Source organism: Penicillium rubens, assembly GCF_028828025.1.
Source record: "Penicillium rubens strain IBT 27055 chromosome Unknown utg000003l_segment0_segment0, whole genome shotgun sequence".
Taxonomy (NCBI): domain Eukaryota; kingdom Fungi; phylum Ascomycota; class Eurotiomycetes; order Eurotiales; family Aspergillaceae; genus Penicillium; species Penicillium rubens.
Window position 1 is genome coordinate 6069592 of NW_026890601.1, and position 26283 is coordinate 6095874.

General features: G+C 49.1%; 13 protein-coding genes across 13 annotated transcripts; 5 read left to right on the top strand and 8 right to left on the bottom strand.

Moving 5' to 3' along the window:
- Nucleotides 1-277: 277 nt before the first annotated feature.
- N7525_008536 (FYV10 family protein) lies at nt 278-1806 on the top strand (the record flags this gene model as incomplete). The annotated part of the gene is made up of 4 exons (XM_002562592.2): nt 278-472; nt 531-1070; nt 1128-1322; nt 1375-1806. 4 exons carry the CDS (start codon nt 278-280, stop codon nt 1804-1806), a joined length of 1362 nt encoding a protein of 453 aa, XP_002562638.2.
- A 91-nt stretch (nt 1807-1897) lies between these two features.
- Nucleotides 1898-3344, bottom strand: N7525_008537 (25S rRNA (uracil2634-N3)-methyltransferase; the record flags this gene model as incomplete). The annotated part of the gene is made up of 2 exons (XM_002562593.2): nt 1898-2868; nt 3119-3344. The coding sequence occupies 2 exons, from the start codon at nt 3342-3344 to the stop codon at nt 1898-1900; spliced, it is 1197 nt and encodes a 398-aa protein (XP_002562639.2).
- A 775-nt stretch (nt 3345-4119) lies between these two features.
- N7525_008538 (uncharacterized protein) lies at nt 4120-4910 on the bottom strand (the record flags this gene model as incomplete). Its single annotated transcript, XM_002562594.2, has 2 exons — nt 4120-4329; nt 4386-4910. The coding sequence occupies 2 exons, from the start codon at nt 4908-4910 to the stop codon at nt 4120-4122; spliced, it is 735 nt and encodes a 244-aa protein (XP_002562640.2).
- A 707-nt stretch (nt 4911-5617) lies between these two features.
- On the bottom strand, nt 5618-6922 carry gmtA (GDP-mannose transporter; the record flags this gene model as incomplete). The annotated part of the gene is made up of 4 exons (XM_002562595.1): nt 5618-6051; nt 6108-6479; nt 6539-6626; nt 6680-6922. 4 exons carry the CDS (start codon nt 6920-6922, stop codon nt 5618-5620), a joined length of 1137 nt encoding a protein of 378 aa, XP_002562641.1.
- Nucleotides 6923-7722: 800 nt separating this feature from the next.
- Nucleotides 7723-8415, top strand: N7525_008540 (uncharacterized protein; the record flags this gene model as incomplete). Its single annotated transcript, XM_002562596.1, has 1 exon — nt 7723-8415. The coding sequence occupies one exon, from the start codon at nt 7723-7725 to the stop codon at nt 8413-8415; it is 693 nt and encodes a 230-aa protein (XP_002562642.1).
- A 611-nt stretch (nt 8416-9026) lies between these two features.
- On the bottom strand, nt 9027-10577 carry N7525_008541 (SMI1/KNR4 family protein; the record flags this gene model as incomplete). The annotated part of the gene is made up of 1 exon (XM_061214419.1): nt 9027-10577. One exon carries the CDS (start codon nt 10575-10577, stop codon nt 9027-9029), a length of 1551 nt encoding a protein of 516 aa, XP_061068850.1.
- A 2114-nt stretch (nt 10578-12691) lies between these two features.
- On the bottom strand, nt 12692-13437 carry N7525_008542 (uncharacterized protein; the record flags this gene model as incomplete). Its single annotated transcript, XM_061214420.1, is given in 3 exon segments — nt 12692-12999; nt 13202-13390; nt 13410-13437. The coding sequence occupies 3 exon segments, from the start codon at nt 13435-13437 to the stop codon at nt 12692-12694; spliced, it is 525 nt and encodes a 174-aa protein (XP_061068851.1).
- Nucleotides 13438-14498: 1061 nt separating this feature from the next.
- On the top strand, nt 14499-15026 carry N7525_008543 (uncharacterized protein; the record flags this gene model as incomplete). Its single annotated transcript, XM_002562598.1, has 1 exon — nt 14499-15026. One exon carries the CDS (start codon nt 14499-14501, stop codon nt 15024-15026), a length of 528 nt encoding a protein of 175 aa, XP_002562644.1.
- Nucleotides 15027-16694: 1668 nt separating this feature from the next.
- On the bottom strand, nt 16695-18101 carry N7525_008544 (uncharacterized protein; the record flags this gene model as incomplete). The annotated part of the gene is made up of 1 exon (XM_002562599.1): nt 16695-18101. The coding sequence occupies one exon, from the start codon at nt 18099-18101 to the stop codon at nt 16695-16697; it is 1407 nt and encodes a 468-aa protein (XP_002562645.1).
- Nucleotides 18102-18866: 765 nt separating this feature from the next.
- N7525_008545 (SCF ubiquitin ligase complex subunit HRT1) lies at nt 18867-19401 on the top strand (the record flags this gene model as incomplete). Its single annotated transcript, XM_002562600.1, has 4 exons — nt 18867-18971; nt 19027-19105; nt 19167-19237; nt 19303-19401. The coding sequence occupies 4 exons, from the start codon at nt 18867-18869 to the stop codon at nt 19399-19401; spliced, it is 354 nt and encodes a 117-aa protein (XP_002562646.1).
- A 276-nt stretch (nt 19402-19677) lies between these two features.
- N7525_008546 (signal peptidase complex subunit 1) lies at nt 19678-20123 on the bottom strand (the record flags this gene model as incomplete). Its single annotated transcript, XM_002562601.1, has 3 exons — nt 19678-19875; nt 19937-19996; nt 20076-20123. 3 exons carry the CDS (start codon nt 20121-20123, stop codon nt 19678-19680), a joined length of 306 nt encoding a protein of 101 aa, XP_002562647.1.
- Nucleotides 20124-20792: 669 nt separating this feature from the next.
- N7525_008547 (homoserine kinase) lies at nt 20793-22021 on the bottom strand (the record flags this gene model as incomplete). The annotated part of the gene is made up of 3 exons (XM_002562602.1): nt 20793-21137; nt 21194-21492; nt 21604-22021. 3 exons carry the CDS (start codon nt 22019-22021, stop codon nt 20793-20795), a joined length of 1062 nt encoding a protein of 353 aa, XP_002562648.1.
- Nucleotides 22022-23458: 1437 nt separating this feature from the next.
- On the top strand, nt 23459-25399 carry N7525_008548 (magnesium transporter CorA family protein; the record flags this gene model as incomplete). Its single annotated transcript, XM_002562603.1, has 1 exon — nt 23459-25399. The coding sequence occupies one exon, from the start codon at nt 23459-23461 to the stop codon at nt 25397-25399; it is 1941 nt and encodes a 646-aa protein (XP_002562649.1).
- Between the last annotated feature and the right edge of the window lie 884 nt (nt 25400-26283).

Below are 26283 nucleotides of genomic sequence, written 5' to 3' on the forward strand. Positions count from 1 at the left end.
TTATAAATCTGAGTAACGTTAGTAAGTGAATCATGTACATGTACCGATTGCTTGCTTTATTCTGTGATGCTTTGGGTACCTTGGCTAGGATATATATATAAGGTATATTTCAATTGAGTTGCATTGATTTTCAGCAACTTTACAATGTGATAGTCTCTGGCGCGATAACCTTCTTCTCTTAGCATCTTGTTCAATACACCTTCCAATGGAATTCTGTCAATGAGAATATCCAAAAGACTGTAGAATCGTGTGGTATAACCGCAAATGGAGGCGGTCAATGCTTGTCCTCGATGTGGATCTCGTGACTGGACATTCTCTCCGCATTTCCCTCCCCTCCACTTCATGCCTGGACTGTGATCCTCGACTATTACCCTTCGGACTCGGATCCAAGATCAAAACAGACGTAGGCACCATCAACATGGCAGCAGAGCTGACATCCACCAAGCTCAACCCGGAGAGCCACATCATCCTGGTAACCATTACTCCGCACTTCCATGACGAAGCGGGACCTAATCGACGTACTTACACAGGACCAACCACTCCTTCGACTACCACATGAACTAGCCCGCAGAAATTTTAAAACCGTACAACGAGCTGTCGAGCGAGAGAAAGAATATATCATCCCCGCAATCAAAGAGACCGCCGCCGCCTCACTCTCCAACACCCAAACCCCCGACCAGACCCTCGCTGCACTCGACGCAATGATATCCAGAATGCAAGGTCTTAAAAGAAAAATGGAAAGTCTCCAGGAGGAAGAGAAGAAAATCCACAACCAATCTCGAAAGCGCATTCAGCACTTGGAGACCTTGCATAAGATCCCGAGCCTAGCCGATGTCAAGTACGACCAGTGGTCAAGGGTACGGCTGGACCGCTTACTGGTTGACCATATGCTGCGCTCGGGTTACTCTGAAAGTGCGAAGCAGCTGGCCCAGGATAGGGGGGTGGAGGAACTGGTGGATCTCGGTGTATTCACGCAGTGTCAACGAGTTGTCGATAGCTTACGGCGCGGGGAAACCAAGGAGGCGTTGCAGTGGTGCGGAGAGAATAAAGCTGCACTGAAGAAGAGCCAGGTAAGTTTGAATTGGTTCTGTTGCCTTGGAGCTTTCAGCTAACCCAATGCTCTGAAGCATAATCTCGAATTTGAACTCCGGCTACAGCAATACATCGAAATGGTCAGGACACAAGACAAGTCTAAGAAGATTGAGGCAATAATCCACGCGAAGAAATATCTCATACCGAACCATCAATCTCAGAATTCCGAGATTATGCGGGCCGCCGGATTACTGGTTTTCACACAGGACACAAGAGCCGAGCCTTACAAAGTAAGACAAACATCCATACTTGATTAGTGGTGTTTTTGCTGATGCAGTACAGTCTCTCTTTGCGTTGGACCGCTGGAGGGTTCTTGCGCAACTTTTCATCCAGACTCACCATGAACTGCTTTCATTGCCGTCACAGCCATTATTACATATTGCACTTTCCGCAGGACTTTCAGCTCTTAAAACACCTCTGTGCCATTCAGCCTATACATCGTCCAGCTCAAACTCACAGTCAACGTCGACATCTGTGTGTCCTATCTGCTCAACAGAACTGAATGAGCTTGCACGCAAAATGCCATACGCCCACCACTCAAAGAGCTATGTGGAAAGTGACCCAATAGTTCTACCAAACGGCCGAGTCTACGGGAAGCAAAGGCTGATGGAGATCAGCCGGAAGATGGGATCAGTGGGACCAGGCAAGGTCAAAGACCCAACAACAGGAGAGGTTTTCCACGAGAGCGAGATGAAAAAAGTGTACATTATGTGAACTTGGCCAGGCATTTACCGGGAATGAAAACGAGCTACAACTCAATATATACTGTTTCGTTATGAAATGATACTATTATACATATTTCACCCTACTCGCTATCACTGGAATCATCATCCCTGCTTCTTTTCTTCCCTCCTTTCTTGGCCGGCTCCTTCTGCTTCACTTCGAAGACATACATCCGAGCCTCCCGATCCTCTCCCCTCCATCCTCCACGTTCCCCATCCTTCCCTTCGATATGACCCGCAGTTCGTGCATGCGAATACCCCTCATAAGAAGTCCAAGGAAACCGGAAACTAGTCACAACAACCAGCCCCGCATGCCTTGCCAAATCCTTAATGTTCCAAAGGGTATACGGCTCCCCCTCGAACAGAGTCACAAGAATCTGACCAGGCCCAGTCCGGAAGCCCTTCCCGGTAGTATCATCATCTTTCCCCAGCTCCTCACCCTCTCCTCCTTCCTCATCCTCGTCCTCATCCTCCTCATCACTCTCCTCCCCATCCGCATACACCCACTCATCATCCTCAGCATCCATAAGCGGCGGCGGCTTCGAAACAAGCGGAACACAAGCTTTGAAGAACGCAACTAGCAACTCCTGATTCGCACGAACCTGTCGGTTCACGTCCGTAGAGAGCCCGCCCACGTGCGGGAAATTGAAGCAGATCACATCCCACGGCCCGCCGGGCTGGTACGGTGGTCCTGCCGGCTCATTTTGCTGGTACCAGGCTGGTCTTTTGCGTTCACGACGTGCAAATCCTGTGCGGATTTCCTTACCACCGCCTGTTGGAGCGCCGAGCTTGCGCGCGTCCACAGAGAAGACGACCTTGGGGGTTTGCTGGCTGGGGTTGGTTGAGTCCTGGTCTTCGGATTTATTCTCTTCTGGCTGCTTTTCTGTCTCGTCGCTTGCTGGTTTGGGCTTTGCTGATGCGCTCAGAATATCTGAGACGTTCTGAGGGGCTTGTGGGTACTTGTCGTACAGTGCTTCCTTGGAATCGTAGCATGTGGCGCATAGGTTGCGGCACTTGTATTGCTTTGCTAGAGAACGGCCGAATGAAAAGTCACCTGGTGGCTGTTAGAATGTGCTTTCCAGATATAATAGATAAATCGAGATTTATGCATGTTGCATGTTCTTGTTTTATACAGGGATACATGTTTGGTTTCAAACTTGTATATCCAAATGGAAACACAGCTCTGGCATGAACGCCACGAGAAAAGATATACATCCATGGGTAGAACTTATTTGCAACGAAATTCTTTCATAGAGTGAAGAACGCAGAGCAATTATGCCAATTAAAACAGAAGGAGAGCTCACCTTCACCAATCAGCAGAATTCGATCCTTCCTCAAAAATGGTACAATAGGTCTCTGATTTGCTTGCATAGAAGCTTTCTTAGGTACATTGGCATTGGAGTTGCCCTGCTTTTGCCCATTGCCATGCTGCTGTCCCTTGGCTGGGTATGAAGATAGGTCAGCTGGCTTGCTTGGTCCGCGAGGGCGCGGCGGAGGGGCGTTTTTGACTTTCTTGTTATTGCGAGGCATCGCTGAAGGAGTGCGAAGAGAAGCGATTTGCCCTTCAAGAAGAGAGTTGTATGAAATTGTATGTAACGAATACGGAGCCACCGCTAGTGTCTGCGGAAGATGATGCGGCAGAAAATCGGCCCGGATAATCAGATATCCGAAGTATACAACGTCTTCAACTGCGCTGCAATCTTCCCTATCTCTCTTTAGCCTACTCTTCTATTTTAAACTCTCCCTCACTTCTGGAATTTGGATTAAATTTGGATTTGAACTATTCTCTGAAAAACTATTGAAGTTGCAACTCTGCCACGGGAAAAGAAAACCCCAAGGTTCATGCCTTAACTAGGCCGCAATTGATGCTCCAGACAAAGGGGAAGAAAAGAAAAAGCAACGACGAGCAAAGCGTTCCAGAAGAAAACCAATATGCCTCTACCTTTTGAGTAACCAAGTAAAAAAGGAGAGAGCCAAACGTACGTGGTGGATATGAGCCAGGAAACCAACAACAACGCAGCACCGGGGAGTATCAGCTCCCGCCCTGTTCACAGCCAGTCTAAGAGTGAATCACCTCAAATCCAGACGGGTGGGTAAAATCCTTCAAGCCTTCAATACATGCTGAGCCTAGGTCCAGAAGATGTAAGGTGTCTGGCAATGTGGAGAAAGAAAAGGTAAGAACATCATGCCCAGTCCAAGAAGGTGTATCCAGAATGGCCAACCCAGCTTCAGCGCCATGCCACCACTAGAAAATGAATCCAGGATATCTAAGAGTGTGAGCGCAGGTCGAATTCTAAGAGACCGACTAACGAGGGAGCATGCAGTTAGCCAAATGCCGCAGAACAACATTAGGTTTGTCGTTGGTAGTCATGTCTCGTTCAAAGATCCTCTTGGTCGCAATCGAATACTCGAAAAGATCAACATTATTTTTCCAGCGCTGAACCTCGCCATCGGCTTTACCAGTGCGAGCCCACTGAATGAGGTCAATGAGATTGACATAGAGGTTTCGAATAGCCTATGACACCACATCGTTAGCACAAAGCAATCAAGCATAAGTCGGCAAGGACAGACCATATAACCATCGGCGCAAGTCCCAGGAAGCGGAGCAATCCCGACAGCACGACAAAGCTTTTGCCAGGAGTCAAGCTCCAAGACATCGCCGAACCAGATGGTCACTTCTGAAGCTAGCGCATCCTGGTATCTGATCCAAGCTGCACGATACTCCGGGGTTTGGTCATCCCAGCCATAGAACATATGCAGTTGCTCCCAAGATTTATGCGGCGGGAGCTGGACGTGGAATGGAAAGTTGGGCCAGGAGCGGAAGAAGGTATTAAGAGGGGAGTTGATCATCCTCCTGTGCAAGTTGGACTCGCGGTGGACTCTGAGAAGATTCCCGGACTTGAAGATCTGACCACATGGTTTGCATTCAAAGGCATGATGGCGTGCTTCGGCGGCGTGGGCGATGAGGTCAGCCTCGCTGGTGAAATATTTGGAGCATGAGCCACATTTGTGGGCATGGCAGGGAGAGAACAGGAGATGATAGTCGAGGCTAGCTTGGTCGTTGTATCTGCGGTTGCAGGGGGTACAGGTGAACATGTTGATGTGGTAGGCAGATGGTTAAATGTTTGAGATACTCGGCGTTGGATTGTTTACTTTTACGCATTTTGGGAAATGGGATGTATGACATCCTCGACGGGAGACGGATTAGAATGAAACAGATGGAAGAGACGAGGCGAAGTAAAAGATGAGGCCGAAGTGACACTGAATGGGCACCAACCTCCCGAGGTCGTGACATCGAAACCACTTGATGAAAAGCTTCCAGACACACAGGTGCTCGGCAACTTCGAGGTACACGACGGGAAATATAAAACAGTCATCCGGAAGAATAAGTCATATTAGTTATCGAAAGACACGTTCTATTAGAAAAAGAGACAGATCGCGGCATAGCTATATACATCGAACAAGACAGGCAAGGATAGATGCTATGACCGCATATCAAAACAAAGGGAGAATTACTAATCATATTGTAAACCAAAAGCAGGGGGTCAGGAGAAACCGCAAAAACGAATCGGTTTCCCGTAAGTGTAAGGCGAGGGGAGGTGAAAATAACGGAAAAGAGAAAGGAATCAAACACCAACACCGACCAAAGTGATCGCAGGATTTTCCCCATCAGACCAGATAAGACCCTTGAATTCGGCTGCAATGAAACGTGAATCATAATGTCACATGCGAAGGAGCACCGTGGACGCGGTTGACTTTTGTATATGCACTGACCAGTCAGATGCATACTGCCATTCCAAGCCTTAAGAGCGCAGCGAGTCTCTCATGCTCTGGCTGCTGGCACTGACTGGCGTGGGGAGAACACCGGTTCTGGGCTTGGAGTTCTGCTTGATTTTGGCAACGGCGTAGACAATACCGCTGACGAAGCCGATAGCGATGGCGGAAACACTGGGGAAGGTGACTGGCGCATCGAAGAAGATAAGACCAGACAGGGCGATGGGCAGCTTGTTGAGTGCGCCGACCATAGAGTATGTAGTGGAGGAGGTAGTGCGGACACACCATGCGGATGTGTAAGAGATGAAGACAGAGGAAGCACCGGATAGAACCATAGCAAAGAAGATACCGTCACGGTTGGCCTCGGGGAAGTTGCGGGCAAGGTTGGCGGATGACCAGTCCTCGACCAGCAGGGTGAGAACGATCAAGACGGGGATGGAAAGGAGGTTGTTGTAGAACATGGCTGGAGAGAAGGTCATGTTAGCAAACATTCGAAACAAGGCTGGAAGAGGCACATACTGTCGAAATCTTTGAAGTTGGTCAGCTTGATGCGCTTGCGCATGCCCAGAACATAGGATGAGGTGCACAGGCAGTTGATCAACATCCAGACGTATCCGGCGTTCAGGGTGGAGACCTTGCTGGAGGTGTCACCGGTGCTTTCAACGGCATGCTTGATATCAGCCCAGGCGGCAATGAGTGAGCTGAAAACCATCAGACCGAAGGAGAAGAGAGTAAGGTTAGTGACTGAGCCACCGAACCAGAGAACCTCTCCATAGGCAATTAAGATAATGGTCAAGTTCTTGAAGATGGTGTAAACCGGGATTGAGAGGAACTGAAGAGCCTTGGAACCAGTGTAGATCATGCCGATCAGTAGGAGCGTAATCGGGAACCCTGATATGGAATTTTGTCAGCAGCCACGTCTATCAGCTTTTAATAATCGGAGTCCATACACTTTCTGGCCTCATCGGTGTTGAAATCACGGAAGGTGATAAGACCCATGGACTTGCATGTTTGAATTGCAGCAATGCAGACCAAAGACTGTTGGTATTAGCAATTCGTCTTGGATCAAGACTGCAGAATCCACCACATACCTGAACACAGAGCAAGAGGAAGTTCAAATTGAAGTCCAAGCCCGACAGAACATACTTGTTCATCACGGTCATCATAATTGACGAACCACAGTATGCCAAAACGGGGAAAGCGGGGTTGTTGGACACGGTGGAACTGGCGCGGGGCGAGGGAGTCGGCGGCGGCGCAGCCTCAAACTCCTTATTCCCTTGGTCGACCTTGTTCATATCGACGGTGTAGTCGTCGGATTTCTTGTCTTCGGCCATGTTGAGGGGGTTGGTCGCAGATAGGGGGTGTTATCGGCTGTTTGTTAAAAGGGGAAGGAGCGGAAACGACAGATAGCACCCAGGATATGTCCAGGGGAGTCGAAGAACAAAAGAAGTTGTTCGAGAAGATGACCAAAGAAAAAAGGCCAAAGGAGATTTGACAACAACAGATTTCGCGGCCGGAAACAGGCACGTCGTTACCTAAGCAAGGCGGTTAGGGGGTGCTGACTCAGGATTTTATTTATAGAGTGAAACATCCATGGATATTTAGGTAGTTATACTATGTTGTATTGCAGTACGGAGTACAGGATAAGGGGTATAGTAGTCAACTGATACTGCGGATTAGGACTTGCAAACACTCAATGATATACAGTATACATAGTTGGCAGTCATACGTTTGTACTTATATGTAGTGTGGCTAGTTATGCGCATGGCATAACTATGCTATGAGGCTAAAGAATATGCGCAAAATTGTTCTACTAATTAAAAGAACAAGAAATAAGGAAATACAGAACTCATTCTAATTGTCCACTATAGAAACCCCCAAAACGAATTTCTAAAGCTGTTCACGCGTAGACTACTCTGTACCGAGCCCATATACCAGTGGAGCTCCCGACCTTCCAACCTCAACCCTCCTAACCACACACTCTTCTGAGAATCCCAATCAACAACCTCACATTAGGAGATCGGGCTCAAAAAGCAGAACCAAACAGAACAGCCGTGCCAAAACCCACCGAAGGAACCAAAAAAAATCCCAACCCTAAAACCACAATCCAATCCGCCCCGCACATCCCCTCAAAATGCCCGATTCAGACGACGATGCCCTCTTCGCCGCCCTCGAAAACGAAGATGACACTCACTACCGCGACCAACGCATCCACCAACTCAACGCCGAGCTGGCAGCCACGAAAAACAACCACTCCGCACGGGCAACCAGCGGTAACACAGGCCTCATCCAAAACGAAGTCTACCCGACTCTCTCGACAGACCAGTCCGTGTTGGACTTCACAACACGCACAAGCAGGTGTCTGGTTCACTTTGCGCACCCGGATTTTTTACGGTGCGCGGTTATGGATATGAAGCTTGGCGAGCTGGCGAATGCACACTATGAGGTTTCGTTTGCGCGGGTAGATGTGCGTAACACGCCATTTATTGCGCAGAAACTTGGGATTAAGGTTTTGCCTTGTGTTATTGGGTTTAAGGATGGGGTTGGAGTTGACCGGGTTGTTGGGTTTGAAGGGCTCGAAGCGAGGGGCTTTGATGGGGTTGAAGGGTTTGATGTGAAGGTTCTGGAGAAGAGATTGGTCTTTAAGGGGATTCTTTTGGCCGTGAAGATTGGGGCTGGGGATGACGATGATGTTAGAGAGGAGGAGGAGAGTGACGATGGTGCTGGTGGGAGAGGATTTGGGAGGAAGAAGGGGAGACGTGGGATTCGGGGCTCTAATCCCAATGTGAGGAACCGTGGTGACGATGACGATGACGATTGGGATTAAGAGTCTTGTTTCTTCAAGGTTACACCCCCGGGGAAAGGGTATTGGGATGTTTATTCATGGTTTCTGTATATTAACGGATTGATGACCTATATTGATGTTCATGGTTGGATGTTTAGTAGCATACCCATGCCACATATCCATATACTGAGGCTTATACAACGTGTGTTGAAGCAGCAACCTTGAGAACCTCGACTAGGACCATGCGTATGCCCTGGGAACAAGTCTTGGGCAACTTGAGAAGATTGAAGAATCAAAGTAAATGGGATTGTAGCCAGACACGCAAGAACAAGGCAGACTGTCATCATAGAATTACAGGCAAAAAATATCAAAACCGTAGACACAGAGCCATCTCGACGGCAAAGGAAAGCCAAAACGAAAAGGAAAAAGCGCAGAAGCAGAGCGAAACAGCACCCTAGAGTTACAACAAATGCCGTGGAACCGAGGCTAGAAGAAGAACAGGGGGGGATTCTATACATAGAAGCAGAAGTAGAAACAGAAGCAGAAACAGAACGTTGTCGCACATCCATAAGTTCCACATTGACGCCGAATGCCATTGAAAACTGAGACACGAGAGAAAAAGGGACTGCCGGGTCTCAAAAGCAAGGCTCACTTTAAATAGCCACGTTCTTCATTTCGCCAAGGACCTCCGACTCAATGGCGGTTGAGGACTCTACGGAGTCGGTTTTCTCACTTTTCTCGGCCTTGTCGGATTCCTTGAGTTCATTGGGCTTGGAGAACCCTTCGTTCTCCTTATTGGAGATTTGCGGGGTTACAACCTCCATAAGATCTTCAGTCTGAGGCTCCTTGCCATTTTCCTTGGCGTCTTCGGAGATTGTAGGACCTGCAGTGACTACAGGACTTGTTGTCTCCTCAGTCACGCGTGCAAGAGGGCTGGACACGCCGAATGGCGTCTTGGGACTTTGGGCATTTCCACCCTTGGAGAAACGGTGCGGCGAACGGCCGCGTTCTTCAGCGCGCGTAGGGCTGCCGTAGGGAGACTCGCGACTGCTGGACCGGTTGCCTGCAGCATTCACACCCAGACCATTAGGTACAGGGCCCTTCCGGCGAGGTACGCGGCGGCCATATTTTTGATCAGCCCTCCAGCGCAGGATCTCCAGGTATGGGGGCTCCACATTTTGGGCCTTGAATTGCTTCAGCTTCAGCTCATTTGTCTCCTCGTCGACAATGACGTGGCCGCTGCACAGATCGTCGGCAAGAGTCGCCAGGAACCCAGCCCACGAGCGGGCAACCACGTATTTACAGTCGTAATCCCGGCCGAAAATAATCACCTGGCCCCATTTTCCAGCGGGACCGGGTGCCAGATCAATGGCCAGGTTGTTGCCGCCCCAATCACGGGCGAGGGGGATCCAAGCGGGATGTGCGTAGGATTTCTGGACTGCACCAGGGGGCTGGGAGTCCTGACGGTCGAGCAGGTCTGATTGCCACATTGTGGAGGCCTGCTGAGACGGGCCGGCCGCGGAGGAGCTGGCTGCAGAGCTGGATGCGGGTGGGTTTTGCATCACAGTTGCGTTACTGAGATATTCATCGTTGACTTTTTTCCAGTTCCGCCATTCCTGAACGATCTCTTCGCAGTCGAGCAGCATGGCGCTGAAGATGACACCGGTGGGCAGGCCACCACGCTCTTGGCCGTCATGGACCATTAAAGATTCCCGCACCTCTAATGGCAGACTGCAGTCCAGTTCGTGCTCCAATTCGTTAATGTCGTTCTGGGTACATCCTTCACCGAGTTGGTCATGGAGCTCCTCGTAATTGTGTTCTAACCAGCGTTCAATCTTCCTCCAGGAGTGAGCGACCGGCGGCGGCGGCGGTGCTCCATCGTGGAAACTTTGCATCTGGATTTCCGGTGCACCCTCGCCTTGGTCGTTCGATCGTCTTTTCTGGGATGCGACCGACCTCATCCCTGGTGAGTAGGGCTGGGTAGGAGAGCCCAAGCCATCGGGCGAGCCATTCCACTCGGACGCTTGTGCACTTGCAGATCCTTTTGTGGGCTCGTCATCGTATGGGTTGGAGAGGTCTGGACGAGACTCGATTGCGCTGGTCGCGACAGATGTGAGGGGCTCATGGCGACTTTGACTGAGAGGGACGTGTCGCCCGGTACGGTAGGGGGAGTCGTGAGAGGCATGACGGTCATAGGAGGTCATGGTATGCCAAAAAGAACGCCATGTCGAAGTCAACCTGCATCACGTCAGTGGACATGAACATTCCAACATTGTCAAGACATCCAGAGGTGGACTAACATATTCGCCATGGTGTTACAGTAGAGGGAAAAACGGGCGCAGGGGGGTTAAAACCGAGATTCAGGTCGCGAGAGCGGTCATTGGAGACAGGAAAAACGTGTCCCGACGCGGGGATAATCAATAGAGAATTCAGAATTCAGATAGAAAAGGGAGAAAGAAGGTACTGAAAAAGTGAAGATGTGAAGTTGTGGTAGGGGCAACCTTGGAAGTCAGAATCCAGAATTAGGTAAGGAAGGAGAAAAGGTGGAGGGGGGAGGAAGAGGGTTTGTCGTAGGCTTTTCTTTTTTTTCTTCTTTTTTGGAGACACAAGAGTTTTAAAAAGGCTTGGACTAATATATATGATCTTCTTTCACAATATAAAAGCTAACAGGACATTTGCTTCGATTGTTTTGATATGACTCTATCTCATCAACCCCCTGTCCGCATCCAGCGAGGTCTCGACGTGTGGTATGTAGATCCCTTTGATTATGATGTCGACAACCCATCATAAGCTTTTGAATGCGATTGGGTATCTTGCCAAGTAATACGTGTGTATGTTTTACTGTACAAAGTACTGCATCCAGTCTCCAATACATGCCTCCCGATCTAGATACAATTACACGTGTGCAACGTGTATCTGAATGCCATTGTCCGAACCCTTGCGGCAAAAGCAATTCAAATTAAGCTTCAACAGGAATCAGATCTGTGAAATATAAGACAACATATGTGTGGGTAGGGTACGGAGGACATAAGCAAAAGAAGTATACGGAATACAGACCTAGGAATACACAATAGGAGATTCTGAAGTGGCGAGTGCGGCTTCCCTTTACTCCGTACTCCGTACTTCGTACTTCCCCTAAGGACTTAAGAACCTCCAACATACGGCCGAGGGTGAAATTGATATAAAATTAGCTCCTGAGTGGATCTCGGGAAATGACTGTGGCTGGCGAATAGGAGTCATTAGGGTTTTACAAGAGGGGATGAGTCCACGTTCCAACAAATAGAAGCTATATATGTACAATATACTTCGTAGGGCATTTGATATACTAAGCGCGCGAATCAAACTATTCAGCGATTCTACAATGTAGATCCTTATCATTGAAAACTCTTGATCTGTAAGCCTAGAATATATATTGTACATAGGAAAAACCCTGGACATTAGGATCAGCATTGGGCTCTCATAGGCTAGACTCCACCTTGGAATTAGAAAACCTGCCAATTTTGATTCGTTTCACCGGGCGAATTCAGCTCTTGGCGAGACCTAGGTCTTGGCATTTAGGTACATCTGTATGTCGTATGTTTACTATGGTTGTTGCGATAGGATCTCACCTTCATTACAGATGTCCATGTATAATACGAGCTAGAAATGGTAACATGCCAATAATACCTACATGTAGGTATTGCAGCCTACATAATCTACGAGACCGAGTCTCATATTACATCTTTCGATCCGGTTCAGTCTTTAAGATGACGCTAAGCCCTGTATAGATTAGCGTATTCTGGGAGAGGATTCGAGAAGAATCGAAAGAGGGACTTCGGTCCACCCTATAGTTGCATTCGCGGAATGGAGAAGTAGTCCGTACTATAGGTAGGTTCACGATAACCACAACACCTTGCCTTGTCAATCCACGCCTTGCAGGTCATACCCTTCCCGCCCTCATACTAGAAGTCTTTGCTAGGCTTGTCTAAATCACGTTCGCCCATCGCACGTCTCGCCTTAGCAGCCGTACTAACTTTTGAATCATCCGTAAGCGCACCTGCGCTGGGAATACAGCTAAAGATGATAAATACCACGGAAGAAGGATTATCAACAACAAAATAAATATCTATACCGACGGGAGTGACTTTAACAGCTAAGGCCATAAACCGCCTGATGCTGGTAAGCCTGTTAGTTGCGCTAATGGCTTCACCGCTAATGGGGACGAGGAAGAGGAATGCTGAGAAAGATGATGGCATCCTGAATGATAGCATGTGCTATCATCTCCTCCTTATTCACTGCCACTTGTGTCAACGCCTTGTATGTGCGCGGAGAACTCTATCTATTTTTGGACTAGTAGCTCTAGTACTAGCCCTACTATCAGGATTGCCGATACGAGAGCATTCTGTGAATAAAGTTTGCGATGCTGGGTCTCTTCCTGCCGGCTAAGCCTAAGAGATGGCATGTCGAATCCAATCCACGAAGCCTTCTGCCCTAACCACCATTTAGCGAAGAAGGGGTGGTGGTAGATTCCACGAACAACACATGGCCGGCGGATGTTGCCTGACCACGCTGCCATCAGGATCAATATGTCCTTATAAACGGTGGGTAGATCAGTGGGCAGTGGTTCGCACAATAACCGGACAGCTGCTGGATCAACCGGCCGTTAATGCGCCTTCAGCATCGAGGCACCAGTCCTCAGTAATATCAATCCTAGGGCACGACACAAGAAGACAGAGGCTATCCCCCACCGGTACGGTTTGATCAAGCATAGACCGCACACGTATGTCAGCGTTTAAATGGGCTCCAGAACATAGGGTTGAGTGTAGACAGCGGTTATAGTCATACATACAGGCCCACCTGGTCGGGCTGATGATAATGCTCTCGTAAATCGCTTGGCTGGAAGTCCGATTGTCGTGCGCTTCTGCAATAGCCACATCTGGTAGCAGACCTAGCTCCAGGTACAGTGATGTATAGCCTCCTGTAGCACATGCGCGCCCGACCTGGTACCGCAATAGTTCGTTCCCGGGATATTGTTCTACTAGGTCGGTGCCAAAAACAGTTAGGGAAATCGTCCAGTGATTTCATGTTTGGAAATCGATTGCTCATAATCGTCCGCGCATCCAAAGCGCGCGTGAATTCAGGAAGACAGTGCAGCTAAGTGCAGCACCAGGCATAGCCGAGACAGTTGATTAGTCGGATTATCAGGAACTCTTCTGCCTTCGATGGCTGCTAGCTTCCGTTCAGAATCATCCAACCCATATGTTCGGGACGTGAGGGTGGATGCCATGCTAAGGACTAATAGAACTGAGAGATAGCGAGGCCAAGGCTACATTCTCTGTCTTAGCGTCCATTGGGTCACTTCTTAGGGTTGCCACCTGGACATCCATGAGATTGAGCAACTATCATGATGTCTCGACTTCGTATGAGGCTCGAGTTTAGCGTTAGTAGACTAGTACAGATGGAGTGCCCGGTACAGCCCCACCCTTGGCACATCCCCGTTTCAACTGATGAGTCCCAGGGGGACCGATTGCCTAGTCAGTCCAGCGGTCACATGGCACATATTAAGATCATCGTCAACCATGGAAGAATCCATCGAGCCTAGAATATACCTTAGCTTTTGCTATGGTCTAGCGATAGAATGCTGTACTACTTTCAATAATATATTCTCTTCCCTTCCGCTACCAGTATAACGGTTTAATAACGTTTGGCCCCCTCCGCCCCCATTTACACATTACCCGAAATGCTTAGCGTACGAGTGTGGCTTGTCCACATCCGTCTGGCGGGCTTGTTAGGGGAATTTGCGAATGATATTAAGCTGCCTAGTGTAGCTGAGGACGCAGGTATTGTTCTACATTACTTGTTTATCTGAGGCTGACAATGATTGAATCCCTATGTAAACACTATCACCTAATTCGGTAGCCTTGTGTCCGGTGAAGTCTACTCGTCTCAATCGGGTATGTATCTACATCGAAGAACTTTCGTATATGATGGGGCCAAAATTACAAAACTAGTAATGAACAGCCCTTCTCGGCTGTGCATTAGTGTCAGGGCAGGTGGAGAATAGCAGAACTAAATAAATGTATTTCGCGGCTCTTTTCTTCCTATCCATATTCTATATGGTCTTGTCTTTCATTTAGCACATCGCAATGAATCTCAATGGGCTTTCCTGGCCTACGAAGCACCTCCACGCGAGCACTAGGAACGGATCGACATGGGGCTATGTCATTTACCGCACCACATATACTCCCCATTCCAACGCCGCATTCCTCCGGATTATCGAGCTCCTCAACTCCTACATGAAACAGGGGCTATACTCTGAATGCGTCTCCTCAGAAAACAATACCTCAATGGATACAGACCTCACTACATATCACGAAATCTGGGCCCAGCACCGTCCAATCGTCATGAACCATCCGAGATTTGACGGAGCTTCGATAGACTCAATTCGCGCACATTTCCGATGCTGGGTTGGTCAACAGGAGGATCAAGGCTATTGTACTCAGTATCGCATGTGTATGGTGATCGACGAAGAGTCTTTACAGACGTTGCTGGATGCTCCGCCGCCCCAAGAGAGCTCGGATGAAAAGATCATTGATCCAATGCGACATGTGAAGGTGGTAACACTACTTCCGGATAGCGATGATGATGAGTTTGACAGTTTTTTGGGTGGATAGAGAGCTTTCTACACGGTTGAAGATGGAAGCTATAATGGCGAGGGATTTTTGATGTACATATACAGGATGCATCCTTCCAAGGTTCATCACCCCGAGGATTACGTATATACGGCCCGACACCCAATGATGCATGCGGATGAACGAGCTCTTTACTGGTCGTTTTTCTCTTTTGCATCAGTTTAACCGGTGAGCAAGGCATTGCTGCTTCTATGGTTACTTTCAACATCTTGAACTCCTGTGTTCTCTCTTCGAGGGGTGCTCTTGACACTAATGTGTTGCCCCAACTTCCCGTCCTGTTGAGACTATTCCACGTCTTACATCGTTTACTGGCTATATCGGGCTGGCATCCCTTTTCTCCTCTCTATTTTCCACTTGGCGACGCAACCCCCTGGGTTCGTCTCTCTTCATCTCCCCGGGTATCTGTGACTGTGCTCCTACGAGTCTTCGTCATCCCCTATTATGTGGATGTCATGCCCAGATCTTGGAACTAACGGCACCTCCGCTATTCTCATCACCGCTATGCTTGTTGAATGATCATTTCTAGTGGAGACATATGACGGGCAAGCCCAGAACAACGGAAGGAGATGTAATATAGCCCGGTGAGACAAGTTCGGTTTACATATAGTATCTTTGGTGTAGCAGTCCTACCCAACTGTCTGAAATTGAAAAAGTACTTGACGAGAACCACATGTACAACTGATGAACGATACTTCTTCAACTCGACTTTCAGACTTAGCTTCACGTTCATTTCCATTATTAATTATACCGCTCGTGATAGTATATTGTCTGTCAAATCACGTAGCGCAATGGAGACTTCCAAGTTTATCCATAAATTAGCATCAGATCTCTTTGGTTACTATTACGACTACTACTTGCACTCCATAAACGGAACCAAAATCTGACCAGTGATGATTATCTGATTGCGCAACGGGCACAAAAGCACACCGACGTTGACTAGTCAGATATTTAGACAAATTCAATCCTCATGAAACGAGTGATGAGGATACACAAAGGTATAAAGTGCCAGATCAGCCCCATGTCAGTCTTGGAAGGCTGACCGAGGCTGACCGCTACTTCGACCAAACAAAACAGATGGTAAAGCTGACAGCAGCGGGGAGGCCCAAAGCAAGAAAGCAACGATCCAAAAGTAAACAAAAAGTAAAAAATTTACATAAACATAAAACAGCAACATCATGCATTTGTTCGCATCCCTCCATGCATGCCCCAAGCCAAAACCAGGCGCGCCACCGGGAAAAACCACGACGCCGAACGATGGAGAAAAGGTATGAAACTATCACCTCATCAATTTACCAAGCAGCCAGTGCCGTGCATTATCATCATGGTAAACGTTGCCGCAAGAGACGTATGGAAAGAAACAATGAGCACCCCGTCGCGGGAAAGGAAGACTAAAATAACCAGCCGAGGGTCCCGAGACCAGTCGAGGATGCCCGTATGAACGAAATGCAAGAAGGAAACAGAGCAAAATCAGACTAGATTCAAAGAGATAATAAAAACAAAACTGAGGGAAGAAAAAAGAAAAAAGAAAGACAGAACGAAGTAAAGACAGAAAGAAAGAAAAAAACAAAGAAAGAAAGAAACATCAGGACATTCAAAAAAGAGTGGACAGACAATATCAAAAGGAAATTGTCACGGGAGAGGAATATGCGTTTACGCAGAGCTCTGAGTAACTGGAGGTCCCGAGGCATCCAGTTTCAAAACCCGACGAATGTCATTCTCGATTTGCGCCGTGTCCACCACCCGAGAAGGAGATGGCGAGTTGACCGGAATTTGGAATGAAGACGGGGCATAGTCTGGGTGGGGTGAAGCATAGCCAGACTGCTGCTGCTGTTGCTGCTGCTGCGACATTGTCATGTACGGATTGCCATACGGCGCCGGGGAACCTCCGTTCGAGGTGTTGTTGGAGACGGGGCCACGATACGGAGGCATCGAAGGGGGCGGGACCATGTCAACCTCACGGCGCAGAGGTGAGTGAGAGTGGGTGGGGTATTGGTAGTGACGACGTCCATTGTTCTGAGAAATCTGCTGCTGCTGCAGCTGGGGAGACGAGAATGAGCCATGAGATGCGGTCAACTGAGGGCCAGATGAGGTCCGCATAGGAGTGGCATAGGGCGGCACATTGGAAGGACGGGACCCAAAGGGCCCAGCGTATTCAGGCGACGCATAAGCCGAGGAAGGCGGCTTTTGCGGGGGTGGATTGAGCAACAGGTGCTTCAACTCCTCAGTCTTGGTTCGTCGCTCCTCCTCAGTCATATCAGGCGACTGGGGGGTACTCGAAGGTCGCAGCGCATTCATACGGTCTTGATAAGAAGGAGCGAAAGAAGGGCCAATGTTTGAGTTGCGGTTGTAGTCAGAGTTTCCCATTTCAAACGTAAACATACCATCAGCGTTGGGCCGCACGACCCTGGGTTCGGTCTGGGGAGACTGAAGGACCTTATTCACCTCAGGGCTGCTCGTGGACTTTTGATCTCTGGCTTGCACAGCAGCCTTGAAAAGGAAGTCAAGAGGGGAAGGCTTGGGTTCTTCGCCCTTGGATTGGTTGTTGCGGTTGCGAGGTTTGGACGGAGTCATCTCTAATTCAGGGTCCACGTCCGCATCGTCACTATCGGTCTCCATGGGTGGGACCAGATTGGCATCAGGAGCCGACTTAGAGAAAAAACTGGGAATGGGTAAAGCAGATGGTGCAGGCGATGCGTGGAACGTCGGTCCCGCATAAGCTGGGCTCGGCTTTGTCTGAGGAGAGGTGACAGCGGGGCGGGAGGGTGTATGTCGGGGACCGCTGTTGTACCCGTTGCTGTGGTATCCAGAGTGCGGGGCAGGTGAAGCCTTGTTGTCTCGGGACTTCTTGCCTGAACGCATGGGCTTCTTCTTCGAAGAGTTGAAGTTGTTCGAAGGATCCACCTGGATGGCTCCGGAGCTCATGTTACGGGGCGGGGATGACGGAGGGGTAGAGAGGAGCGCCGGTTTCTGGGCGTGAGGGGTCGTGTTCTTCTTCTGAGGACGGCGGTTGTTGCGCGATCCCTTAGGAGTCGGAGAATGAGGAGATTGGGTCGACATTTCGACGGTTGGCTTGAAAAATAGGCAGCCTGAAGAGAGAGGTAAAGAGAAAAAGCAACGCTATGACGAAGCAGTAAAAGGCAGAAGATGCGGAGATTGCAGCAAAATGAGTCAGATCACTGCTCAGCAGGTGTCGACAATATTAGATATGGCAACGCCGGGGAAGCAGGAAAAGTGACGTGTATCAAACTGAGGGAATGAAAGAGTCGCAAGTTGAGTCAAGCAGATGTCGCTCAAAGGCAGAGATAGACAGTCTATTGAAAGAACTTGTCTATGAAACGGAGAGCGTGACAAAAGTCAAAAAAGAAGATCAACTGTAGACATCTCTAAAAGAGGAAAAAAGAAGAGAAGGTAAGGAAGATTGAATCATTGTTGTTGGTTTGTAGGGAAAGACCATCGAACGCAGACAAACGAGGGGACCGGGGTCTCATCTCGATGACTAAGGACGCCACCTGCTTCGCGATATCAAGAACAAACCAAGTCAAACAGAACTATCAACTGCTGGACAGGGTCGCATTGTCGCTTTTTGTGCATTGAGTACCTTTGGAGATATCTCTTGTTTTAACTCCCTCAGAAAAGGTACCTCGTCCATTCTATCTCGACTCTCTACACTACAATTACCGCCCTCCATCACCGCCCAAACCTGGGCATCGGAGCCTCACTTACGTCAGTCACAGTTCTGATCCCCCCACCTCAGCTAGCTTCTGTCGTCTGGCGCCAAGCATTTCGAACTGAGACCATCCAAATTTCGACGAGAACCACAATATGACAGACGTGGAGATGAAGGAAGCCGCTACTGGCTCCTCCAAGGGCAAGGCCGTCGCCAAGGGCTCCGATAATGCGGACAAGAAGAAGTTCGAGGTCAAGAAGGTACACGAAACCTACTGCTCGCAGCGACTCATGATACTGACTTGTTATCGTTAAGTGGAACGCTGTTGCCCTGTGGGCTTGGGATATTGTCGTCGACAACTGTGCCATTTGCCGAAACCACATCATGGACTTGTGTACGCGGAAACTCCCATCCAAAGCTCTCTTATCTTATAAGCTGACCGATCAATTTAACAGGCATCGAATGCCAGGCCAACCAAGGGTCATCAACAACGGAAGAGTGCACTGTTGCCTGGGGTATCTGCAACGTGAGGACCCCCGCGTCGACCCCGTCCGACCGTTTGAATATAAGCTAATTACTTCATTTCTATAGCACGCATTCCACTTCCACTGTATATCGAGATGGCTGAAGACCCGCCAAGTCTGCCCGCTAGACAACCGAGACTGGGAGTTCCAGAAGTACGGCCGGTAAAGAGGGGCACGGGGGGTTTCAAAGACACTACACGATACAAATTCACGATTTCTGGCTGATGCCGCATGTTCAATGGCTATAACTTGATACTTTTTCTTTTTTTTTTTCGAAGACGGGTCTGGATCTTTACGACGGCTTAGGGATTCGCAGGCGTTCAAACGGTTGATGTCTCAAGCCAGCTCCATAGTTTCCCATTCTCATATTTCGTAGCAGACAAGAAAGCGCTGCCCAAATTCTTCGAATGATTAATACGCTTGACAGTTTCTCAACAATAGCTTATTGCACCTTCACCCCATCCACAGTTATACCCGGAGCTGCATTTGCGCTTGTTGAGCCCAGCCACTTCTCTGGGTTGCGGTTATATACCGGCCAGGGCGGGACAACGACGAAAGCTGTAAACAATGTGCCCGCCAAACCGGTCCATAACGTAAGGTGGATGTCCTGGTAGATATATCCGATGACGAAGCTGGCGGCCTAGAACAGATACAATAATTGTTAGCTCTGGTAATACAAGACTCATATTCGTGCAACATACCCCAGAGATAACCAGCAAGACTGTTGAAAGTAGCTCTGCTAGACGTTGGCCGTGGAAGTCCTGTTATCGAGATCTTGTTAGCTTGAATCGTCCAGACGCGCGGAGCAATGACAATGAATGGAGGCGGGGCTGGGCGTACGATTTGGCCCTCAATGACATCCTGAATAGGCGCGAGTAATTCATCCATTTTTGAAGCAAGTTAATCAGATTCGAGGTCAATACGCCAGGTTCGAGGATCCCTTGATCGATGCCCGGGGCGGCTTATCGCAATGGTGTCATTTGCCTTCTGCCACGTCGGACCGCCTTGTTCTCTACATTATACACTCACGACACTCCGCCAAAGCACGTACAAGTACTGAATACAAGGTTGCAACATACGTGTAATTTTGATCCTAAATGGGATGTCTCTGAGAAAGTTGACTCGATATTAGAACCTTGATGGTTACGTGGTTGATCATGATTTCATTCGATGTCATCTGTCATCTATCTATAGAGCCGAAAAACAAACGAGTTAGAACACTGCTGACGGGAAGCTAGCCTCGAAAATCTCGGCCTTTAATCGCGTACCAGTGTACAAAACCCTGCAAATCTAAACGTAGCCCGAACCCAACTTGCCGTGTTGGAAGGCTCACATGCACCCTGCAATGCGAGGAGCAAGGAGCGGTGAGAACGAGATCTTGCAGGACCCATGTGGTGGCGGTTGGGGAAGAAATCTTCCTTCCCATATCCAACCAGATACGGGTTCTCCTCAGGTCCCAATGCTCCATTGCTGCCGACGGTGCTTGTATGTCAAGCACGGCGAAGCGCTGACTTGCAGGTAGCGGTCGTGTTATGACGATACGAAAGGCACCGACTTTTAGTTATAGGCGACAGTTGCGCCATCATGAGCGGGCTCCAGCAGCTTCCACTGGCACGAGATACCGTTGGAAGCGAACTGTGCGATGATGCGGTCAGCAATCTCGGTGAAGCGCTCCGTGGCCAGTGCCAGGATGGTAGGTCCGGCACCGGAGAGACAGATTCCTAGCAGACCGGGTTGAGTGGCAGGGGTCATGAATTGGAGGATCTCAGTCAAGCCTGGGATCAACGTCTTGCGATACGGCTGGTGCACCTTATCCTGCATGGCGAGGAAGATCATATCAGGATCCGGAGGGGAACTTCCCAAGGCCGCCGGGAGGAGTGCAGCGCGCTGGAGATTGAAGACCTAGCCGGAAATTAGTCTGAGATCAGATAGTTTATCAATTCTGAACATTCACATACCACGTCCTCTCTCGAGTAGCTCTGCGGGAGAACATTACGGGCGTTGGCAGTAGGCACCACAAAGTCAGGGATAATGGCAATGGCCTTGATCTCTGGGGCCCAGTTGAACTTCCTGTAATGACCAATGGCCATGGGTGGCTCGGGGGGTCTGATGCCGGTGTCCACACCACCTGCTGGAGCGGGCAGGACTTCACTGAGGGGGATCTCTTTGCGTGCCACGTCCTCGGGCTTAAGCTCATTCAGATAGGTGCCCACGAACCCACCGAAGAGGGAAGCAGCCACGTTATCGGGGTGCCGCTCTGTTATGACGTTAGTAAGATGTACGACATACGAATCATGGAATTTTTTTTTTTTTTTTTCCTTTCCCCGAAGACTCAGATGAGGGGCACATAAAAGCATATCCAACCTACCAATCATCAAACAATAATCGAGTAACCGTTCCTTGCTCAGACCCAGCTTACCAACCTCATTGCCCAGCATGACACCGGCGACCACGGCGGTACCAGAAGAGCCCAGACCCCGGCCTAACGGGATAGGGTTGACGATATGCACCTTGGTCTCGACGGGGAAGGCCCGCTGGTCATGGCATCTGAGGACATACAGGGCTACACGGGTGATCAGATTGACTTCTGGGTCAAGACTGATCTGCTCAACACTCTTGCTTTGGTCCTCATAGGTGATGGCGCAGTTGAAGGGTTCCTGGGATGAGGGTTTGGCCTCGATTGTGACGTGGAGATCCAGGTGGAGGGACAATGCCAAGCCGATCACATCAAACCCAGGGCCAATGTTGGCAGAGGAACAAGGGATCTTGATCACAAAGGAAGACATGATAGTATATGTTCCAAGTGTCAGGGTCCAAACACACACACAAAATATACAAAGATGGTCTGATAGTCCGGTATGTGACTCTGAATGTCTTGGCACAAAAAAATTGGCCGACGTCGGAAAGTTTGAGTGGAGACTTTTCCCGAGTTCTTTGGAGATTTGGATTGGATTTGATTTGTTAACATGTCAGATTGCCAGATCCGATCGCATACATTAGATTGTTGTATATGTTGTATACATATTGTCGGTGTGTTTCTTGACTCCATACTTCGTCTTACATTAAACATCCATGCGAAACATGAGAGAAAAAAAGGGGGTGTTTATTACCAAGATAACTTCTAGAGTAATATTACTGTGTCATATATGTTGTAACCTGGAAATGCCAAAATGCCAAGGGCGATAAAAGATGCAAAGGCTAATATGTGCATGGATTGTAGTCTACATATCTATATGTTGTATAGAGGGGGCAGCCCTTAGAGGGGAAATGTAAGAAGTCAAAGCCGCGGAGTACTCCGTATGTTGTAGTAGATAACATTCGACACAAAATGCCTCAAAGCATTACTATATCAAGGAAAAAAAGGTAGCCTAGTCAAGTCTAGTCAAGAATAGGTTATACTCCGTTCTCTTATAGACCTTTTTAGTCTTTTATCTGCTGAAACGGTGGGGTGTTGTACCCGCTTGCAAAATTTTCACTGAGCTTTGTCTCCCGTTTTCTCATATTAATTCGAAGAACCCCCACTGTTTTCTTATTTTCTCCTTTTAATCCAGCCCCTGAGGTTCTTTTATATTGAATATCCAGTCCCGAACTCTTTTGATATCCCGTGGGTGACTCAGTGGGCGGAACCACCTCGGCATCATTGACTTTCGATCTTTGCCACTTCGTTTACAGCTTTTTCTTTTTTCCCTTTTCCACTCCCGCCTTTCCCACTAAATTTCACTACATCTTTTTTTTTTTTTTTTTTTTTTTACTTGGACTAGAAATTCCAATTGATATCGAAAGAGGACTCGAACTTGAACGTTAACGTTCAACTTTCCGCCTTTCGCGCCTCTCGTCTAACAGCAACCCTGGAGCTACCAAGCTCCTCATTCTCCCACTTCTTCAAGTTGGCGGGACTTCGCTACTCCAAGGCCTCTCTCCTCCACCCTCTTGCAGGCCCCAAGTTCCGGGTCTTCGGCGGGGGCGACACCAGACCCCCCTAACTGGGTTTCAGGAACATCATTATTGTGGCCGCCAGACGTTAGTCGGTAACGCCAGACCCTCGTGAAGGGTCTGGCTTATGGATGGAGGGCCGTCACCCTTGAACGAACCTCTTACCGGCTTTCGTCTGCTCCGGCCGTCGTGCTATCATAGAGCAAATATCACTAAACCAAACTCGCAAAAATCCGCCAATCTGGCGCCCTAATCGCTTTCGTTGAATCCTCATATACGGAGAGCTCACCATGTCCGAGTCTCCTAGATCCGAGAGGTACATGTACCTGACCAGGTACAGTACCCCGGTCCCCGAACTGGACGATCACCGCCTCCAGATGCAGACGCCTCCACGCATTGAGGTACCGGTCGAGCGTTCTTACAGCCCGCACGATACCACTCAAGGTCCTGAAATTCTCGATCGTCCAGATTTGCTCAGTGCACAAGATGCCCGAAGAGACGGTCCGATTCCCCGAGACTTCGAAAAGGTCGACGACAATCGTTCGTTGAATGAGTTGAATGGTCTCGGTCGACGGTTCTCAGTCGACCATAACGCAACCTACCAGACTCCTCGTCGCATCAGCATTGTGAACCCGGATCTCGCCAACGCTTCTGCTGCCTCGTCCGTGTCCGCTCGATCTTCCTCTCCTCCCAATTCAGTTGAGGCTTTTGCCGACCCGCGTCGCCGTGAGCGCGCCAATACCCTGGATAGCCATGCGCCTCCCGACCTAGAAGCTATTCTGCAGCGCACCGTTTCGGGTGGTACCCACAACCGGCGTCCGACTTTCAGCAATGCCAGTGCCATTCACCCCCAGTTGGGTGATGTGCCATTCGACACGGCAGAAGAGGCCTGCTTCGAGGAGCCAGGCCGTATTCCCGTCATCGATTACGAGGAACTCGAGGAGTTTGTGGCTCTGAATCCGAGCATTAAAGTCGCCGATGCCGATCGCCGCAAGTACAGCATGAGCTCACAGAGCAAGAGGCCGCGCATATTTTACGACCTCCGCCCTGGCGCCGAAAGCCCTGAGATAGGTGCAATTAAAAAGAATGGCTCGTCTGATACACTGAGTGAAGATGAAAAGAAGAACGCCGCGGTGACAGACGAAAAGGAGCGGTTTAAAACACGCCAGAATGTCAACCAACGCTCTCGCTTTGGGTTCTTTTCATCCGAATCTCAAAGCACAGTGCATGCTGCTGATTTGGGCGATCTAGTGCTCCCTGGCGAAACCTTCCGGGATCTTTTCGAGCTTGGACCTGAGGGAGGTGTGTGGTGGTTGGATGTGGCTAACCCCACCGATGAGGAATTGGGAGCTATCTCCCGGGCTTTCTCTATTCACCCGCTGACAACGGAGGATATTCAAACCCAGGAAGCCCGCGAGAAGGTTGAACTATTCAAACAGTACTACTTTGTCTGTTTCCGGACCTTCTTCCAAACGGACAAAACAAGTGAGGAATTTCTTGAGCCTGTTAATTTCTACATGGTTGTCTTCCGAGACGGTGTTCTCACTTTCTCCTTTGAGGACAACCCCCACGCAGCCAATGTTCGGAAACGTATTGGAAAGCTGCGAGACTATGTGGCTCTCAGTAGTGACTGGATCTGTTACGCGATGATCGACGACATCGTGGATAGCTTCGGCCCCGTCATTCGAGATGTGGAATTGGAGTCCGAGGCGATCGAAGACCACGTGTTCATCGCCCGTGTTGACGATTTCGAATCGTTCCTCCCTCGCATTGGAGGCCTGCGCAAGAAGGTCATGAGCTTGATGCGCCTGCTAGGCGGCAAGGCCGACGTCATTCGTGGATTCTCGAAGCGCTGTAACGAGCAGTACTCGGTTACTCCCCGTGGTGATATTGGTCTTTACCTGGGTGATATCCAAGATCACGTCGTGACCATGATGTCGAACTTGGCGCATTTCGAAAAGATGCTCAGCCGGTCTCATACCAATTACTTGGCTCAGCTGAATGTCACCAACTTGGTGTTGGGAAACCACGTCAACAAGGTTCTCAGCAAGGTTACCCTGATTGCTACGATCCTGGTCCCCATGAATTTGATCACTGGTCTGTTCGGTATGAACGTAGAAGTTCCCGGCCAGCACACAGATGGATTGAATTGGTGGTTCGGCATTCTTGGCGTGATAGCAGGCATTGTTGTTGTGAGTTTCGGTTTAGCCCGCTGGCAGAAGCTGGTTTGATTGTTTTTGTTTTGTTTGATTGTTTTCTTGTTTTCTGCTAATTATGTTCTATTTTTCCTTGACTGTTTTTCCTTTGCATTTGCATGTTCCTTGACTGTGCTTGTCTTCAATTTTTCCTTCCATTTTCAAGCCTTTTGTTAGAACATAATTTCCGTACTCTTCCAAAAAGATCTGGACATAATCTTCTTGAAATTTGTAAGTCCACTGCCCATCTCAAACGTAGAAAGGTGGCCTTTTTCCAAGCCTCTTTCAATGGACTGGAGGACCTGAATGGCTTTATACCAAACCACCGCTCGTTGTACATACTTGACTCCATGGGCTGACTGCACAGCCACCCTCTACCATGCGGCTGAGTTGCCCTGTTGTTTGGATGTCTTTGATGGCTTGCAATGGTAGGGGGCGGTAGTTGAGTATGTCCAACGTACGTACTCGATCTTAGGGAAAGTGAGGCTCTGAGGGCCGAGATTATGTACAGTCATGGTCGGCGCACTGAGGAAATGCATTTAAGCACCTTGCAGGGGGTCTGAGCTGTCTGATCAATATTCCTTTGTTCATTTACATTCTCAGCTGCGTGTCCCTGGCGACCTGATTGGATAGTCCTCAACGCAATTTACTCAAGAGAAAGGGACCCTGGCTCTGAGACCCATCATAAAAGCTACGGCTAAGATAGGAAGCCGTAACTGGCAAGGGAAATATGGTACATATACGGAGTAGTTAACTAACTAGGTACATGTTAGTTAGGTGTAGCCCTATGTGGTCCGAATCAGGCAGCAAGGCAGTCGGATTGATAAGACGGGCATTTTCCACGATAACCAGCCTCGTCCAAACAACTCTCACGTCGACTACATGCAGCCGCTGATTTTGCCTCCAGGAAGAGGTTTACA